The sequence below is a fragment of the Clavelina lepadiformis genome, chromosome 2 (assembly GCF_947623445.1).
Source record: "Clavelina lepadiformis chromosome 2, kaClaLepa1.1, whole genome shotgun sequence".
NCBI classification, from domain to species: domain Eukaryota; kingdom Metazoa; phylum Chordata; class Ascidiacea; order Aplousobranchia; family Clavelinidae; genus Clavelina; species Clavelina lepadiformis.
The window spans coordinates 7,636,303-7,655,101 of NC_135241.1; the positions used below are offsets into that span (position 1 = coordinate 7,636,303).

Consider the following 18,799-nt stretch of genomic DNA (forward strand, 5'->3'; position numbering starts at 1 on the left):
TATTAAGTCATAACGTCTTTATTACTCGGCAACTTCTTCCCGTTTAGGCCTTCATACAGAAATAGATTAGACCAAAATATTATTTTCTGCACGGAAATACAAATCAATTCTGTATTACATGACACTAGTAACTACATTAAAGGCTAAAACTTGCGCCAATCATTGTTGTGATTAGTTTGTGTGTGTAACTATTTCAACAAACTAAAAGGTTCCTGGTACAACTTCACTTGAAGATAAAACTGGTATTTTTAAAAATTAGGGTCGGTCTCAGAGTTTCTAGAAAAGGCATAAACTTTTTAAATCTCATCAATTTTACTTTAGTTTTCAAAACAATTAAGTGCAAACACTGGAAACTAAAAGTTGCAATTCATTCAATAAAAAATGGGACCAAATATTGCAAGAACAGCACCTAATTTATAAATAATTCGGTTAAATCGGCACAGAACCTTACTGGAAAGTTTGTATGATGCTTACTTAGTTGGGTTGTCTGCCAATTATCTGTCACTTGCCACTTTGGAAGCTATTCTATACTTTGTGTTAAGTTGGCATGGCGCGAATTCTAGAATTATATTTAATGGCGTATTTATCTGGCGTAATAAAAACAGATTTTCAAATAGGGGCACAACAGGAACCTGTTTCTGCAGTCAGCCTACATAGGTTATTCCTAAGCATACCGGTAGTCAATAGGTCTATAATTTTAACAGTTCCTTTCATGGTTTTAAAAATGGTGCCAAAACCCTGGGGTTGCTGCAAAATATTGACAAATAACTCGCAACTGCGACTGAGGTTTCCAGCACTTAACTAAACTTTATTTATGTTATAACAAAGTAGGCTACGGTATTTAAAATAAGTGACACTCTATAGCCTATAGCTCAACTGGTGCAGAGCTGTAGGAGAAATAAATCTCTGCATCAGTGGAGTTCATTGGCTGTCAATGGGAACCACACTGCGAAATTTCAATATTGTACGCTAGTTTGCGCTAAATAATGCGCAGTTTTTGCTGTAAGCTAGGCAGTATAGGCTATGCAACAGAAAACGATAGTTACGCGCACGTTTTAAATGGCAAATAGATGTGATCCGGAATGGAACCGCAGTTGTATACAAAAAATTACCTTTTTTAATAACAATCGGTCAGTAGTTTAACAATAATCTGGTAGGTAGGTAACAAAAAATCTATATAGGGCTAGGCTAGCCTGTCCTGAACGTGTTAGGTCATGAACCAAAAACATAAATGACCGTAATACATAAAATCGACCTTCATGTAAGTGACAGATATGGCTAACGTCAGTAGCAATATGCCTGACAACGCCTTCGTAGCCTACGAGTGCATGGAAGGAAACATTACTTCACGGAAACTGTTCAGCTCAACCGATTCAAACTTGCACAAAGCTTCGCTTCATCAAAATGACAACAACCACAACAAATACTCATTAGCACTACCAGCGGAGAAAACACCTACATTTAAGAATAAAATAAACAAGAATAAAGTGGTTGCTGTGAATATTTCTGTTAAAGTCATGTAGTTGTGTTTTTTGAACTATGCAATTTCCAACTAAACAATCTTTAATTCTAATGCTAATGCATTCGTTTCGAGCTTTCCGTTAATTCTCTTCCTATATAAGCGCTTGCATTGGCTACGTTTGTTCAGCTTGAATTTTCTGTTTCTTCTATGTTCAATAAAAGTGTTAACGTTTTACGTGTTGGGTGATCTATTAATCGAGTGCCGTCCGGGAAGAGCAAACAACCTCATCTAGAGGCAGATATAACAGAGTCAGAGCAAATTTTTTCAGCCTTTTTTGATGCAACTGCTTAGCGAATATGTCAGCGGTCTTGGAAGAAGCTTTAAAGTTGCTGACTCGAAAACCTATCTTAAACTGAAACAAGACCCTACTAAGACATTTTAAACCAATTTATTTCTAAACTATCTACCCTGGAAAGGAAAAACTTTTCTGTTCGGAAACATTATCCTTAAAAAGTTCTAACGAAGTAATGGTAGGCTATCTTTTCATGTTATCTCGCTTTTTACCAACATACCGACCGACTTTGCTATAGATATTGCAAGAGAGCGACTTAGTGAAGATAACTATTTGAGTGAGCGCACAAAATTAACGATGGATCACGGTTAACGATGTAATGGTCTGCTGATATGTCTGGAAGCCACCAACTAAACTTTTAGAGGACAACAGTTGAGGAAGGCGGGGCAAAACGGACCCTCTAAGCGGGAAAGCATATTTCCTGACTGTTGGAAAAAAAATTTTGTTGTGCAAGGTAGCAACCGAAAGATATGCTGGTAGGTTATGTCTGTGCTAAAAAGTACAGTTGAAAGTAGCACCCCTTCCGAAAAAATATTAATTTTTTTACTGACTTTTTGCATGGCGCAAAATGGACCCGCGATAATTTGATAGATTTCCGCCATTGACTCAATGGAAATCTCTACAAACTCACTTTCGAAAAGGAAGACAAGTGTTCATTCAATTGCTTTCTTAGATTCATATATTTCCCCTGATAAGTTGGGTCTGCTCACCTCAAATGTCTACAAGAAACCTATTTGTGGCAACAGGTATCTCAACTGTCAACCGATACACACACTACAGTACAAAGGTTGGCTGGTGAAAAATCTCTTACATCGAGTAAATTCACTTTCCACCGCAGATAAAAAATGGAAAGAAAGAAATAAATAAAGGCCGTGAAAGACACCTTATGATTAAATAGTTATGCTGATTGGGTCCCAAACACAAACCAACAATAAGTCAAACGAAATTCAGACAATTTCAAAGCATTGTAAGGTTTTGTTGTTTTTCCAGATATCTCCCTCCTCGCCGAAAAGCTAAAACGAATTTTTGGTGATGAAGACTGCTTCCAAGCCGGCTTTGAAGATTGGAGACATCCATTAATTTCGAATCAGGCTATTGGGAAATAAAATTTAAGGAATCGCTTTATTTTTACCCGAAACAGGATGTAATAAACCATGAAAAGGAAACATTTCTGTCCCAGATCACCCCAACAAAAAATAATTTCCGTTTAATGTTGCCCCACAAAAATAGAACGACTACTGCTAAACACACACAAAGACAAACAATGCAAATTCGTGGATTAGCTCTATTCCGCCTTTAGGTCCTTCTAGTACGCCGACTAATCCAACTACTCACGCGCTCTGTGTACCATGTGAGACCTCAAATTCTAGTGACGTCACTATAAGTTGGGGAATTGTACTGATTGTAGAATGGCCTGACGTCAATTGACACAAGTGGTCTAAGTTTGTTCCAATACTCCCTACAGCATTATACCAGTCTAAATTGTGTGAAATGCATCCTTTCCAGTTTTTTAATTTCTAAAAAAACACGGAGCCCTCTTCAAAATTTAGATGAACTAATTTCAATAAAGCGCAAGCACAAAATTGAACAGCTTATAGGATCTTTCCTAAATTAAATGCAATAATGATCTACACTTTCAAAGCTTATCAAAATATAAAACTATATTTTTGAACCGTCGTTGGAAGTTGATTCCATCGTTTCTTTTAAGCACACAATCCGAACGAAATTTCTGTGTGGTATCAATCAAAGGAATAAGATATAAGGTGTTAGCAGAAATTTTACCTTGACAATGTTGTTTTAGAAACAAACCTCAACTTGTTAAGTCAGCGCTGTCAGCAAGTGCTGCATGATAATATAAATTCTATGTAACACAAATTCATTGCTGCATTTAGCTCTACTTATAATAACTAGCTTTCATAGAAATCTTAAAGAATTTTGCACAAAATTCTAATATACCTTTCATGTAATTTTGCCTCTCCCACAGTGTAAGGAATGGCATGCATTTTGTTTCTGTTAAAAAGTACGTAGCTACTACAGCAAGAACTGCAATGAGTTCAGGAACTAAATATGGGATTGTCCGTTGACGCTTTCTCCTGCGCAAATAATAAAACAACGTTCAAGGCTCAAGCACATTGATACCAGGAACTAAAAGGTTTCCAACTTCTGTAGAATACCAGCAGACAGTGGAGCTAATCGATGTTAATAAAATTTTGAGTTTAGCCTACTACAATACATGAAGATCGAAAGTTACATTTTAGAGACTAGCAGGTTTTTGTTAATTTGGTTATAGATTCAAATTCTGTTTGGTTTAAATAAGGCCGTTCACTTGGAATATTACATTACAATAATGGTTTCCATTCAAAACAAGTAAATTGGCTCAAACATCAAACTTTAAATTGAGAAAAACGAAAGGTACCAATAATAACGAAAGCCGAGTACAGCTTATACGTGGGCCTAACTGATGGTTTTATAACCCTAATCTTCATAGCCTGCTGCGATTTAGGCTACCTAGCGGAATCCAAAACGGTGTTATCACTCCCGCCATCCTTGAAACGAACGAGCAAGCTCTATACGACCTGCTTCGCAGAAGCGTTGGGAAGAAATCGCTGGTGAAAACGTAAACGTTCGCAAGACATCCACTTTTCATCAGTTTTCCTAACATACTGATTACAGCGAAAGCAAAATTATCCGCATATGTGGAAGGAAAATGAAGTCAAGACAATTTTCACAGCACTTGCAAGTTTAGGTAGATTCTAACAAATTGCACAAAATTCGACAAAGGCTGCTATAAGCTAAAGCTACTGTATATTTGTTTATACTGTGGCGTTAGACACTCAAACCTTGCATAAAAATGTCAAACCGCCATTACGATTTTTATTATTATTGTGTTGTTTGATTTTCATTGGTCAATGTAAGTGAAGGTTGTGGGACCGTAGGGTCACTAACCATGCTGACCAGGTAAGGCATTCTACTCGTGACACCGTCACAGACAGTAGTGTAGTGTGTATAGTGGTGTAGTGTGCACTGATTTTACATCATCGTCTGATCATCATCATCATCTGATCATCGTCCCTGTACGATATAATCGGTAACGTTAAGAAGACCGCTGGATCTGATGGACGCTCTGGGTAAAGCCATGTAACAATTAACCTGTTTCCTGCGTTGGCATCTTCGACGTGGTCTCCAACTAAAATGTTGCTGACAATGATGTGCATTTTTTCCAAAGTAATCAGACAATCATATATATATATAACGTTTATTAAAAACGACTTCCAAAAAAACTGTATGTAACGGCAGTGATGCTTCTCAAATTTGCCACCAACTTTTACGGACAATCGTTTTTATTGTTTTGAAGCTCACTAATTTAGATGGCGAAATTTTACTGACAATACCTTTTTGTCATGCGCACAAACGAGTCTAATTAAACTACCCTTTTTTTAAATGTGTTTATAAATACATTATTTTGTAGTTACAAAAGCCGTTAGTTTTACTATGACTCCACATCACGGAATTCGCCTTTTGTACTGTAACATTTTAGCATGCTTGCCGTCCTCCTGAAATAGCTTCGCGGCACACCGGTTGAGAAACGCTGCTGTATATAGTTAGCATACACATTTTTCTGCGGATTGATAAAATTTTGTTCACTTTGTGAAGCTGAAACAAGGACTTTTAACTACTTTTTAACTTATATTCCAGAATTTAGGATGATTAAAAAGGCTGTTAAAAACATATTAACCTACTTTCATAGAACCAACCATATTTAACCAGCACTCCTTTATCAACATAATACTTCCATCCTTCGTCACAAGCTACTACAATACTTGTCTTATTTTCCAATAAAAAAAAGAGTGGAGAAATCTAAATAACTGGTTTGCCTCAGATATATAACTTATAAATTATTCAAAAACAGATTGGTTTCGTAGCCAATAACCCTCACTAAAATGACACAAAACCAAACAAGCCAAAAATAAAAGAGGGACAGTTCTGTCTTTACCATAAAATGTGTACTTATGGCAATAACATTGGTTCCACCTAATTCTACCATCAGCTGTGATTTCCGTTCGAATGTACTTATGAAGATCTTGCTCGGAAAAAGATAACGTTGAGCCATTGCTCAAAAAATACAAAAGGCTTTCTTAAAACAGTTCTCTTACATGTTATGTTGAAGCGACATCGGATATAGGCTACAAGAAATTAATGTCAAAAATGCTTAACCAATATCCAATTCTGTAAGGTACAAGATGTGCTGGCACAGCGGAGACGATTTGAACAAAATACGTCACACAAATTTCCGAAAAGTGAGGAATTAAGGAATATGGTCAATAACAAGTGAGCGTTTACGGTATAGGCCTACTATATCTTAAAAGGCGCAGAACGCATTCAACTCTATTCGTGTAAACAACTTAATTTAACAACAACGACAGCAATGGCTCCAGCTCAGAGTAGTTCAGTTCAGACGGAGACAACGATGATGACGACGCCACAATAACTTTTGCCGCTGTCAACACTTCTCAGACTGGCCGCAAAATCATTCCACCGAAACGTTTCTCTGATTAGGAACACAACATGTTCTATTGTTTGCTGCTTACGCGTTTCTTTGTGTTTACATCAGCACTCAGGTGAGTGTTCATCGCTGGACTCACAACAGTTTCTATAATGTCAACGTTCGCATTCTCTTGGATAATATTTCTTTGATGACGACATCCATTGTGAAAAGCAAGCACCCTTCTCCATACACAACTGCACTGTTACCATGTTTGCTCCGGATCTTCATCTCCAGGTTCCTGCAACAGTTTGCATTTCACAGATTACGTCCTGGAAAACTATTTACTTCTTTTTTGGGAGTAATCAAAAATCGGCCAATACGTTTGACACACACCAACCCTACAAACAAGAATGTTCATCATGGAATGAAACCAAATATTTATCACATGGCCACTCATATTGTCTAACCCTGCTGCATACTCCACTCGCAATGCTGTCCATTATAAGTTCGTCTAGCTGACTTCAGCTGCTGGGAAAGTAACGGACACAATGACGTCTTCACTTGGATCTTTTGCATCTTGCTCAATCAAGCGTGGATACTGCTTAACGGGAAATCGCATGTTTATATGGCGAATACATCTGCTCTCCAACCAAGCCTCTTAAGTCACATAAGATGGAAATCCATTACAACTCTACGTCTTTATATAGAGTTTCCTTACAAGACCTCAAGATCTCGGTGCATCATTGGAGGAAATACACCAGACGTGCGAAAAACTGCTATAGCAATCATATCCACTGCGACAACAACAACTTTATCTTTCGCTACCACCAATGTTCAGATCTCAACAAACTAGCTCTTTTTTGTCCTAACCTGCCAAGGCGTGTATCTTCTCAATCGCGACACTCTCAATTCTCGTGGCTTCTTGCAACCTTTGACACGCAACAGGACGATCTAATTTCCGAAGTTCTCTCTACTTTTAACGAAGAGAACAAGAGAACATTGCCAGCTCACGAAGCTGATCGGCACACTCTACAAAGCAATTGGAAAGATATTCCCTACTGAGATACTCGCCACCACTCTTGGACGTCAAACCATGGGTTCCAGCCTTGGAGATTTTTTGTCCAGAGCAGCATGCCATTCTATCAACGGCACCATCTTACCGTCACTTGCGTACAAAAACGCATTTAACCAACGTTCTCTCATCAAGTACCATGATCAAAACGGCCAATTCATTTCAAACAACGTTTTGTTACCGGGAGTACACCTGCTGGAATCGTATCGACCAGCAAGAGGTTTTGCCTTCCGAGTTTTGCGACACACTGTCCTTTATCACAACCATACTTTATCGCACGAGCATGTGCAAGTGCATCAACTCAACTTACCTTTGTCGTCTATACACATCAACTCCATTGCACCTGATTAGGAGAAAATCTTCAACGAGCTCTCTGACTCTTTTACTGATCTTCAAACGATGCTGAGCTCTATGTCTGAAGTCAACCATCTTAAGGAGCAAATTCAACATGTCTTAACAAGCCTTACTACGACCGATGAAACTACGGTCAACGGCTCCTACGTTGCAGACACGTTTGCGGACGCCCTTGCACTGTCGCAGATTACGAATCCATTCCTCTGAGCCCTTATCTTCATTCTGCAACTCCTTGCAATGATGTGAGCTCTCTTCCACACCATCGGGTTTATCCGATCATCTCCGCACCATTTGCAGTACGCCAGATCCCTTGTCTCCCGTATTCGCGCTTGGCGACACCAATATCGAGCACCAGTTGCACATCCACAACAAACAATTAAGTCGCTTTTACCCAGTCGCCTTTACCGCGTCACCCGCTTCCCCTTCTCGTGATGATTTCGCAGAAACCAACACAATTTAAGTTTCATTATTTGTGTCACTTTGTTTTTATGTACAGTTAATTTCATGTACATGTATCATCTTGCTATTTTCCTCTGTATTTCGATGCCTTCTTCATTTTTGGTAAATTTCCTTCTTCTCTCCTGCTAGTATAGTTGCATGCTTGTTTCCTTTCCCTATATGCTGTATAACTTCGTATCTGTACTTATATCGTTTTTAATTCTCCCGCTTTATTGTTTACTCATTATTAACGTTTATGATTTTCGCTTTTTCAACTCATCTCATTAGGAGATGCAGCTTACTTGAACAACCTTTACCCCTTTGATTTCGCCACAGATTTTGTCGTTACTACCGTTGCTTTTAATGGAACTTCAGTATGTCGGTGTTTCCTGTATCTTCTCCTGGCTTCCATATTGACAATACTACTTCTTATACTCCGACTGTCGCATCGCCTACAGTTATCTTTATTGATCTCACGCGACCTGAGTCACCGTTTCCTCAGTCGCCTCTCTTACCTCCACTACCGCTTATTAGACAAGGTCAGCAAGGCTCTAGTTACTTCGTGCCTCGGCGCACCGATCTGGCTGAATGACAACGAACGGTGATTCGATTCGTCCTGTAAAAAAACTATTCCAGCCGTTTGGAAAAAACATTTTGGTGGCAGTTCTTGCTTTTCCTGCGCCACCAACCACTTCGGCTGCAGATCTTCTATATTGGTTCATGTGATTGGATGAAACATTTCAGCTGGTTACACAATTTTCTTCACGGGAAAAAATTTATACCATGATAGCGGCTACATCTGCTATCCATTTGGCTTACTTGCAGCAGTTTTAATACTTACTCGCATGCCGTGTTGCCGACGAAAATCTGCAATACAAACAGTTCAAACAGTAGCCTACTTGCGAAACATGTTGCTCTCGGAATTACCCTTCATGATGTAGTTGTATTACCATCTGTAATTTTTCATTCGTTTGTCCATAACTTCATTAATTGACTGTTGTTTGTGCATGCTCACGTTTGTTATCATCAGTATGTTACAAATAAGTTGTTAACTTTTTCCTTCCGTAGCGGGGGAGGAATGTAGCGTCATGGGTGGAATTTTTTAATACCATTACATCATTTCTTGGAAAAGTGTTTTCTAGTTATTGATTGAAGTTTATGAAATTGTTTTTTGATAAACAATTCAACTGTCTACTGATATTTGGAAACTTGCTCTGAATAACTTCTTGTGAACACTCCTTTTAGTACGTTTCCAGTTTTTTTCCAGCGTCTATGCTGACAAGAAGTCTTTGTTAGAAATGCCCGCTTCTCAAACTTAACACTGATTAATTAATAATATTTATCTATGTCTGAATGTGTCAGCTTTAGCTATATATATCTTACATTGTCAAAACATTTTTTCTCTCGCTGCACCTGCTATGACTTGCTGCGTTTTTCATGTTGAACATTTTAACTCCAAACGCTTTCACGTTATATACTGTAAGCTCGCACTTCTACTAGCGAGTGTAGAGTTAGCCGAGTGAATCATCGAAATCAACAGATGAGTTGTCTAAGCTAGCCATGGTGATTGCAACTCAATAGACAGCTTATTAGCAGTAGTATTACTTAAGTTCTTGGTTATTTGTAATATTGAGAGAGTGTACAGCACCTATAACAATTAAAACCTTATCATGCGAGCTACCGTTTTTCTTTTGTAACATTAAAACCATTCGGCAGACAAAAGGTTAGAGTATTCGAATTTCAAGCAACAATAGAGTCAGATAATTCAACAGGTAAATTAAGTTAAGATAGCCTCATAAACAGGGTTGCCATACCGTCCTTATTTCTAAGATTTGTCCTTATTTTAAAGGTCCGTGTCTTAGAAAACATGTTTGTCCTTTTTTCTAAGAAATGTCCTTATTTTCACTTTCGTCCTTATTTTTAGGGCGAAGGTGGGCACTTTTGTCCTTATTTTTGGCATTTTGTCACCTTTACGATACCATTTTGTACCAAAGAGATACCAAAATTATGAACATGCAGATAGTGTCTTGTTTTTTTTTTTTTTTTTTAGGAACATTGGTTGCTTTCTCCTGTTGTACACTGTTTAAGGTGGTATTCGTCTTTCATTTTCTAGTCGTCCTTATTTTTGAGTTGAGACTGATAGCAACCCTGCTCATAAATGAAAAGGGTCTCTTCAAACTTAAGCCGAACTTAGGAATGGAACAGCTATGTCCAACCAGCGGGCTGCATGCGGCTCTTTTTAAGGTTTTGTACGGCCCTGGTGTTGGTATCGTTGTATTTTATATGTAAAGTGTATGTCTATGAAAGTATGCTGTTGATTATTATTTTATTCATATACAAATTTCTTTAGCGTCATAACGTCAGTCATTGTGCGTGTTGTTAGTACTGTGTTTGTGGTGTAGACATTCTGGTTGGTTCTGTACTGGTGAGTGGTGTAAGTCATTCATGGTAGCAATGTGCAGCCCGAATTGGACTAGTGACGTAACGTTTGGCCCACTAAGGTATTTCGGGCTAGGGCGCTTAATTGTAATAGCCAATCATTTAGAAGATAGTAAAAACATATTTTGAGGGTTATTTTTCTGCGTAGAACAAATAAAATGCCGTACTTTTAAGCATTTACGTCCCTTGCTAACCTACAATAAGCTAATAGTGTATTTGGAACAATGGCAGCAGTGTAACGTATCCTAGGAGATTTGATACGTACAGAACCGGGTATGTATCTTCTACAATCTACAGCCTATAAACTCCAATTAAATCACGACTTCCTAAAAGGCGTTTTCACCTCAGTCTAGCTCTCAATCGGCTGAAATGCTGAACTGCAGAGGTGCGATACAGGAATGTAATCAAAATCCGACCGTACGTTATATTTGGCTATAAACTTATTAGACTGGGTCCGGGTATAAACCTTTAAGAATGCGCGAGCATGCACAAATTGCACATAGTGAAAATACGTTACTGATTACAACAAAAATGTTACAATCAGAAAGCATAAAACAATAGGCTGTCACTATTTCATATGAAAAAAAGTAAACCTTAGCTATTTTTCATGATTTCTTGTTAATCTGAGGGCCCTGTAGCGATGGCGGGGGCTATATTAATATTTTTGGATGACATAAAGTCAAAGGCTTTAATTGTTCTGTTAGAATTTCTTTTGTCTATTTTAATTTTGACTCCGTTGCTTATGCTATCTCTTACTGTTTTTTTTTTAAGTCATCACAACCTTCATAAAGTTCTAATTCTTATATTCCAAAATTTAGTCGTAATTACATCTGAAGAAATTATCGTGTACCATTTCCACAAGCACACTTTTCAGAGAGCCTTTTTACCGGAAGGTTTTTCCAGAAGAGAGATTCTGTAAGAAGAACTATTAAACCAAAATCAATTTTTTTTAGGTTTTGCCCTAGCCAATCAGCTAAGGCCACCAGCTCAACTTATCGATCACATATCGATGTGTCACAGAATATTTTCTTTTGTAACCACTAACAATCTGACAACACTTTTTTCGTCACAAAACTATGTCAGCGAGAACACGTCTAATTTCGTAACACTCTAAGCCAGTGATTCCCAAACTGTGTGCCGCCACAGATTCTCAGGTGTGCCGCGAATCTTTTTGGAATTTTGGAAAAGAACTGTACAAATATTTAAAATAAGGCATGCAGACAAGCATATGCGACTTAAAAGCTTTCTAGCTGCTTCAATAGCTGAGAAATAAGCACATGTGACGATGAAACCAATTATGGCATTGTCGATAGAGTAGGGTAACTTTTTAAAGCAACATTTCTTCTCTTGTAAGTGTGCCGCGAGCGTTTTCTAATTTTTCTAGTGTGCCACAAGCTGAAAAAGTTTGGGAACCACTGCTCTAAGCGTACTACAAGCGCTTGAAATGAAGGTTACTCTACAATACTTATACGTGTCATCGTTAAACTGGACAGTTATGTATAGCCACGTAATACAACACGCGCATATTTTAAATAACAGATTTTTTCCCATCCAGACACACAATCGCTTACTAAAACGCCAATTATCTAAATTATTACAATTCGCTATTTGAATCGCCATAGCCTTTAAAATAGAAGTTAAATAAACTATGTCTAATAACTGGCTATGACTCCTTTATCAGAAAGGAAGTTTACTTCCCAGGTAGCGCTATTTAATTAACTGAAAAATGTCAAACTCATAATACTGTAGTAGGTTGAAGCATATATTGAACGACTGAGTTTGCTGAAAACAAACACGACCGTTTGTGACGGTGTCATCAGTGAAATGGCTTAGGAGTTAGGAGACCAGAAAAACAACATGGTTAGTAAGTGACCATGCGGTTACACGACCTTCAGTTACAGTGGCCAATAAAAAACGCACAGCACAAGAATAATTAAAATCGTAGTGGCATTTTGACATTTTCATGTAAGACGTGGGTGTCTAACGCCACAAATCTAACGGAAATGTTATAAATAACATAGCCACCTAATTCATTTTACCAATCTAAATATTATTTGAAATAGAACCCAAATAGCTAAAATCAACTTTTCACCTACCCACTCTTCTAATCTAACCTAACCGCCCATCTTCAACTATGGGCCGCGTGACCTACTTACGGTGAAACAGCCACTCTTTATGTTACATCAAAGAATGCTATTAACAAGCATTAATATTGTTATTCTATGGTTGTTATTAGTACTCTATGGCTATGTATCTACTACAGATATCAAATTAATATAGATTCCCAAAGATAAATTACTGCGATTGAAATCATAAATGTGCTTTTTTAAACCAGAGTTTCCTCGGCGGGTTGCGTGACCTGCTTACAACAAAACAGTCACTCTTTCAAGCTTAAACTAAACAATAGGTAACCAATCGTAGACGATGGTTAACAAAGCTTTCTTGACCGTCTTTAGAACCTAGAGGGAGAGCTACTCAAGTCTGATAACACGAAAACTCGCCTTGACTCCCAATGAGGTTGCATGTCTTTTTCCGCAGTACATTCGCAAAATCGAAGGATCAAAACGTGAGAGGATAAAATTGTATTTAACTGGTAACGAACTTAAGTAACAAATGAACAACTAAATGAAGAATTGACAAAAAGTGAACGGTATATAAGCAAAGTAATCAACGTTAAGTAACTTAGGAATGAACAGATTTCGTGAAAACAAAGAAATTAAAGGAAAAGATTCGTGTTATAGTGCCAACCGCCACAAACTCATCACTCATCAGATAGAGAATGTTGTTTCGCAAATCATATTGAACGCCTTAGTAATAGTTAAATGAAAAATGTAAGACAATAATGCTGTATAATTTTAAGTTTGGAAACGACAAAAGGTCGTTTTACGCCATGTAAAATTTTACTCCACTTTACTTGAGTTCTTGAACTTTTTTAAAATATAAAATTATATGATTTAATTTTTCTTAGGTCACGTGAAATGTTACGTAGCAACACACAACGCCGCCATATTTTTGGAGCGCCGCAAAGGAAAACATTGTTCTGATGTTCAGCCATTGCCAATGGTTACCAAGAAGTAATCACTGATCATTAACTTTGAGTAAACATCTTTTTGGTTACTTCTTCACTTGAAATAGGAAGCATAATTAATTGGTTTTACATTAAGTTAAACGATATGAACGATAATGGAACTTAATGGATGGCAACAACTGGCAACAAACCGGTACCAGCAATAGCCTAGCCAATATATCGTTCATTTTTCGTCATTGCTTGTGGGGAAGCGAAAAATAAATGCTAAAAGGCCAGACTATAGCGGGGTGAAGTAATTAATAACCTCGCAGGCAAATAATTAGTTTACGGGACAAAGCTCAGACTTAAAACGTGTATAAATGAAAAACAACTTGATAACAAGACTAATGCATGGTCAGGATAGCCACTAAACCCAATGTAAGTGCTGTAAGCAGAGTTGACAGTAAGGTTTACTTTGTTTTATGAATTTCATGCGATATTCATAGGCAACCTTAGTAGCAGTGTAAGCCGTTGTGGCTAATGGATGCCAGCCTGGTCGTAACTTGTAAGAGACTGAGAAAATGTCGCGGCACCACGGCATTATACTGTTCTGTTCTGTTGGCTATTGTTAGCAGCGCTGCAATTGTTACCCACTAGCTCGTGTAATTTTTTATGATAGCGATGATGGATACACGCAGATATGTTTGTAACATGGTAATGAATGCGCTAAAAGATGTGGGGCTCAATTAGGAACTGCTAGCGGAACCCCTTGGCTATGCCCCATAACAAACAAAGATTGACATTTTTTTACTGTAGTGTTTTCTAAAACTAATGAAATACGATGAAAGCTGGAGGATCCACTATTAAGCGATACGATTACACATGGTAGGGTAAGTTAGGTTTGTATCATTCTATGTTTTTGTGAGTGCTGGGGCCCCATTTGGTACAGGGACCAATTTTAAGAAAATTGGCTTAAAACTAGCCCTTAGTACGGTACCCGACAATCCTAACTTCTACTTTAAGAATCTATCGGTGTATCTATGTCTTAAACAGATAAAGCACTTCTCTTGTGTTTACAGCACTAGGTTTAGTCATCTGTAGAGTTCATGGTTTTGTAAATTTCTGCTGCACAAGAGTTAGCAGAAGTTGATTTCAAGCATCAAATTTTGTTACCCACTGGCATAGTCTGATTTTAAACTGATAAAATGAGTCACATTGATCCTGGCCCATTGGCAAGCTATGGAAGTTTGACAGACCCAAACTTGACATCATACTTCAGTAATAGTCGCATGAGAAAGCATCTTATAAAAGCTGGTTTGATAACACGCAAGGGAGAAATAGTTTCCGAAAAGGTTTTTCGTCTTAACAATGCTCGCAAGGAGCATCAACGCCATGTCAGAGATTTATTGGCTCAGGCAATAGTGCATAAAGCTCTTGATATGGAGAGACATCGCCAAATGAAAATTAAGCAACAGTTGGAGGAAATTGGAAAACAAGAACGTGTAAAAAAAATTAGAGCAGAACGAGCATTGCGTGGCGATGAAGATATTCTCCCGTTGCTGTCACCGCAAGCAAGAAAACAAAAAAAACAGAGGAAAGTGCGTCCACATACAGCACCTACACTGTTTTCTGATTACAATAGTACTAGTACGTCATCCACAAAAGATGAGTTCTGGCAAAGTGAAGGTTACCCAGCAATTCCTGGTGACTCTCCTTACAACACACGTGGCACTAGAATCACAACTGATTATCCTAATGTTGAAATTGACAACCAGCACTTACATCAGCTTGATCAACAAGCATTGCACTCGTTCTCTCTTAATCTGTCAAATTATGACTTGGGAAGTGGAGTTAGTCCTTATCGAGTTCCTGTTCTGGATCCAGCCTCACGAAAGATTGTTACTGCCTCAACAAGCAAAAAAAGAACAAAAGTAAGAAAGTCCAGATCATCAAGTGCACTAGCTACAGTCAGGAGAGAAGCACTGTCCAACAAACATTCCCTAGAGCTTCATCGCAAAGAACCTCCAATGATTTACAGAGGACAAATGAGATCTTTATGCATTATCACACTTAAATACCTTGGCAAAATGGTGAACTTAGATGCTGAAACAGAAGACCCACGTGATGATATTGCTGTTTATCAACAACACTGTGGTGGGGGAAATCTATGTTTGTACAATGGCAAACTTTTGCCTGGAAAAAACTTCACTGTCATTTCTCAACGACATAGAGGATACCCATTTTCTCTTACCTTTTATTTAAATGGAATCATAGCTGAAAGATTAAGTGCTTGCTGTGAATATAAGCACAAAATTGGTAACAAGCTAGGTGCCAAAACAAGTCACTTTGGTTTTGTTAAAATTGAAGGTGCCCATCCATGTTACCGATGTTTAGTAGCTGATGCACAAATGCGTTCAAAAAAGAAAGGCACAGCTGCAAATAAAACTCCAGTGCCACCACCTGGCCCAAAGCCAAAGTTTATTCCTAAAAAACGAGTTAAGGCAAACAAAGAAAAGTATGATAGCAGCTTTGAGTCATCTTCTGATGAAGAATCATCGGAAGAGAGTAGTGTCAGCAGCATAACAGATAGTGAAGAAGAAACAAACAATGTGGAAAAATCTGTCAGAGATCTTAGCCTAGAGGAGACACCAAATCAAAATATTTCTTCCTCTGATCAGGATCTCAATAATGGCGTTGTCAAAGATGGGCCAATACAAGTGCCAACACAGAAAAATGAACCTGAGGAAGAACACAAAGAACCTGCACCTTTTTCAGAAATTCCAGTTACAGTTAAAGAACCCAAAGAGGAATCTTTGGAAGCAACTAGTCCAGAAGAGCTTGAAGATACCCACCCGATAAAAGACTCTGATTCAGAATCCACATACTCAAGCAAAAGCTCTTCATCATCATCATCATCATCATCATCGTCATCATCAGATGTTGATGTTCAGGAAAATGCAAGCAGGAGACACTCACAATCCATATCAACATTGCTAGAGAATCAAAGTGATGTTGATTTATCAAATATAAGTTTAAAAAGAGATCAAATTGATGAGCTTTGCATGTTTTTGAGAGAAAAAGAAACTCTCTCTTCTCTCAAATCTCTAACTTTAAGTAACTGTGATCTCTCAGATAGCCATATGAATGAGATTTTAAGATCTCTTGCATCATGCACTGACGTTAAGGCATTGAATATTTCAAGAAACCATGCATCTACAGAATGTATAGACAGCATGATAAAACTTGTGCAAGAAACCAAGATAGGCCATCTTGTTCTTGATGATAATGAATTGTCTGATCGAGATGTTCAGCTCATCATGCGTGATTTAACAGAACTGGATGAACAGGGTAATGATAAAAAACTCTCTCTTTCATTGCTTTCCCTAAATAAATTAAGCATTGAGCAAGCAGGCTTGAAAGCAGTTGCCAACTTTTTGTCAAAGAATAAATCACTTACTGCTCTATATATAGAGGGCTGTTCTTTGACAGGCAACAAGTTATCTCATATGTGGGAAGTTTTGTCATCAGGACGGAATACTAGTCTAAAAACATTGAGTTTGGCAAGCAATAATCTGGATGATCAAAGTATAAACAGGTTTAGCAATATAATGTTACACGATTCTTGCCTTGAAAAGATTGACTTCGAAGATAATGGTATTACTGAAGATGGAGGAAGTTATCTCCTACAGTTTGTTCAAAAGAATGACAATATTAGACACTTACCTGTGTCCAGAGGTAATCAAATCAAACATACAACCTTGAGGCAAATCAGAGAAGTCTTGCTGGCCAAATCAGCTAAGTAATTACGGAAACAAAAAAATACCATTAAGTCAATATAATTTGCCTTGCAATGTATCGGCTATACAAGTTAGCTGTATTATTAAAACCAACAACCATTTAGTATTATTGTAATGATTATTGAATGTAGTATAATATACTGATTTTGTATATACTATGATGTCAGTGCCTGATAGAAAAATAATAAGTGTTCTCGTATGACACCCTGTATCTTAGATGATGTTGTGTTATAGTGTAATATGTGTAGTTTGTTAGTTTCCAAGTTAAATATCGTAAGGTATTAAAGTTTTGAAAAATTTTAAAATGTACAGAACTGCTATTTTTAATATATGTGATATTATATTTGTTTTATGACTTGTTGCTCAACTGCTTTAAAAGGTTTAGAGGCACATAAAACCTTAACATTTAATTTATTAAGGTAAAAATGTTAGAAAAAATTTGTACTCGCACCTTTATATCACATTTGTCTCCAAATCATGAAGAAATTAGAATTACCTGAAAACAGTGTTGCATGTAAAACCTGATGTATCAATAACTGTGCTCAAACCAGTGATTTTCAACCTTTTCATGCTCCCAACTAACAAAAACCATGAAATGTTTTATGGATCAGTTTGCAATTAACTAATTATTATTACAGGTTCATCAAAGAAATTCATCATAAAAAAATTAAATTATTTGCATTAAATACCTTTGATGTTAATAGTATTGATAATCATGTTTGCTGTGTCAGTATTATTTTTTAAAATGCTGTCGTTTTGTTTCTGAACCAGGAGAGTATTTTCGTTACTACTACAAATATGAATTGATATTTCGTGTCTTTTTCGGATGTTAGGGATTAGTAATTTGCATGTAAACTATCAAATAAAATTGTGAAAAACAGGATGGAGGCAAAACGTTTATCCCAAATATTGTTGTGTATTGCACTACTGTTGTTAGCAGTGGAAGCCAATCCTCTTCACAAAAAAATCATCGTTGGCAGTCAACATGTTAATAGTACTTCACTTTTTTCTGTTGTTTTGGTTGCATTGATTAAACCTGAATAACTACTAATGTAAATGTTCTGAAAATGTGTGCTTTGTATTTGTGTAGATTAAAACGTGGTACTAAAAAAACCAATGATGTGTCGTCAGTGTCGCTACTTGCCATATATATATTTTAAAGGAAGAAATTTGTTAGAACTTTAACCTCGAGTTCTTACAATTTCAGCAGCAATGAGAAAAATATTTAGCCACGTATAAAACAAAATCCTTGTCAGACCAGCATAAACCTTTTTCCAAATATTATATTACTGTGCTGAATTAAGGAGCGATAGTTTATAAGTGATCAGTGGCAACAAGCAGCTTTTCAAAAAAGGAAATTTTTGAATTTTACATGAAGGACTAAAAATCAAT

The 18,799-nt window shown here is 37.2% G+C and overlaps 1 protein-coding gene across 1 annotated transcript; it reads left to right on the forward strand.

Annotated features, from left to right (window-relative positions):
* The first annotated feature begins 13,648 nt into the window (after positions 1–13,648).
* Positions 13,649–18,518, forward strand: LOC143446724 (uncharacterized). Its single transcript, XM_076946489.1, has one exon. It carries the CDS (start codon positions 14,816–14,818, stop codon positions 17,411–17,413), a length of 2,598 nt encoding a protein of 865 aa, XP_076802604.1. The 5' UTR covers positions 13,649–14,815; the 3' UTR covers positions 17,414–18,518.
* The last annotated feature ends 281 nt before the right edge of the window (positions 18,519–18,799 follow it).

What these genes read in the sequence shown, in the direction of transcription:
- LOC143446724 (XM_076946489.1), top strand. Translation starts at nt 14,816, where the DNA reads ATGAGTCACATTGATCCTGGCCCATTGGCAAGCTATGGAAGTTTGACA.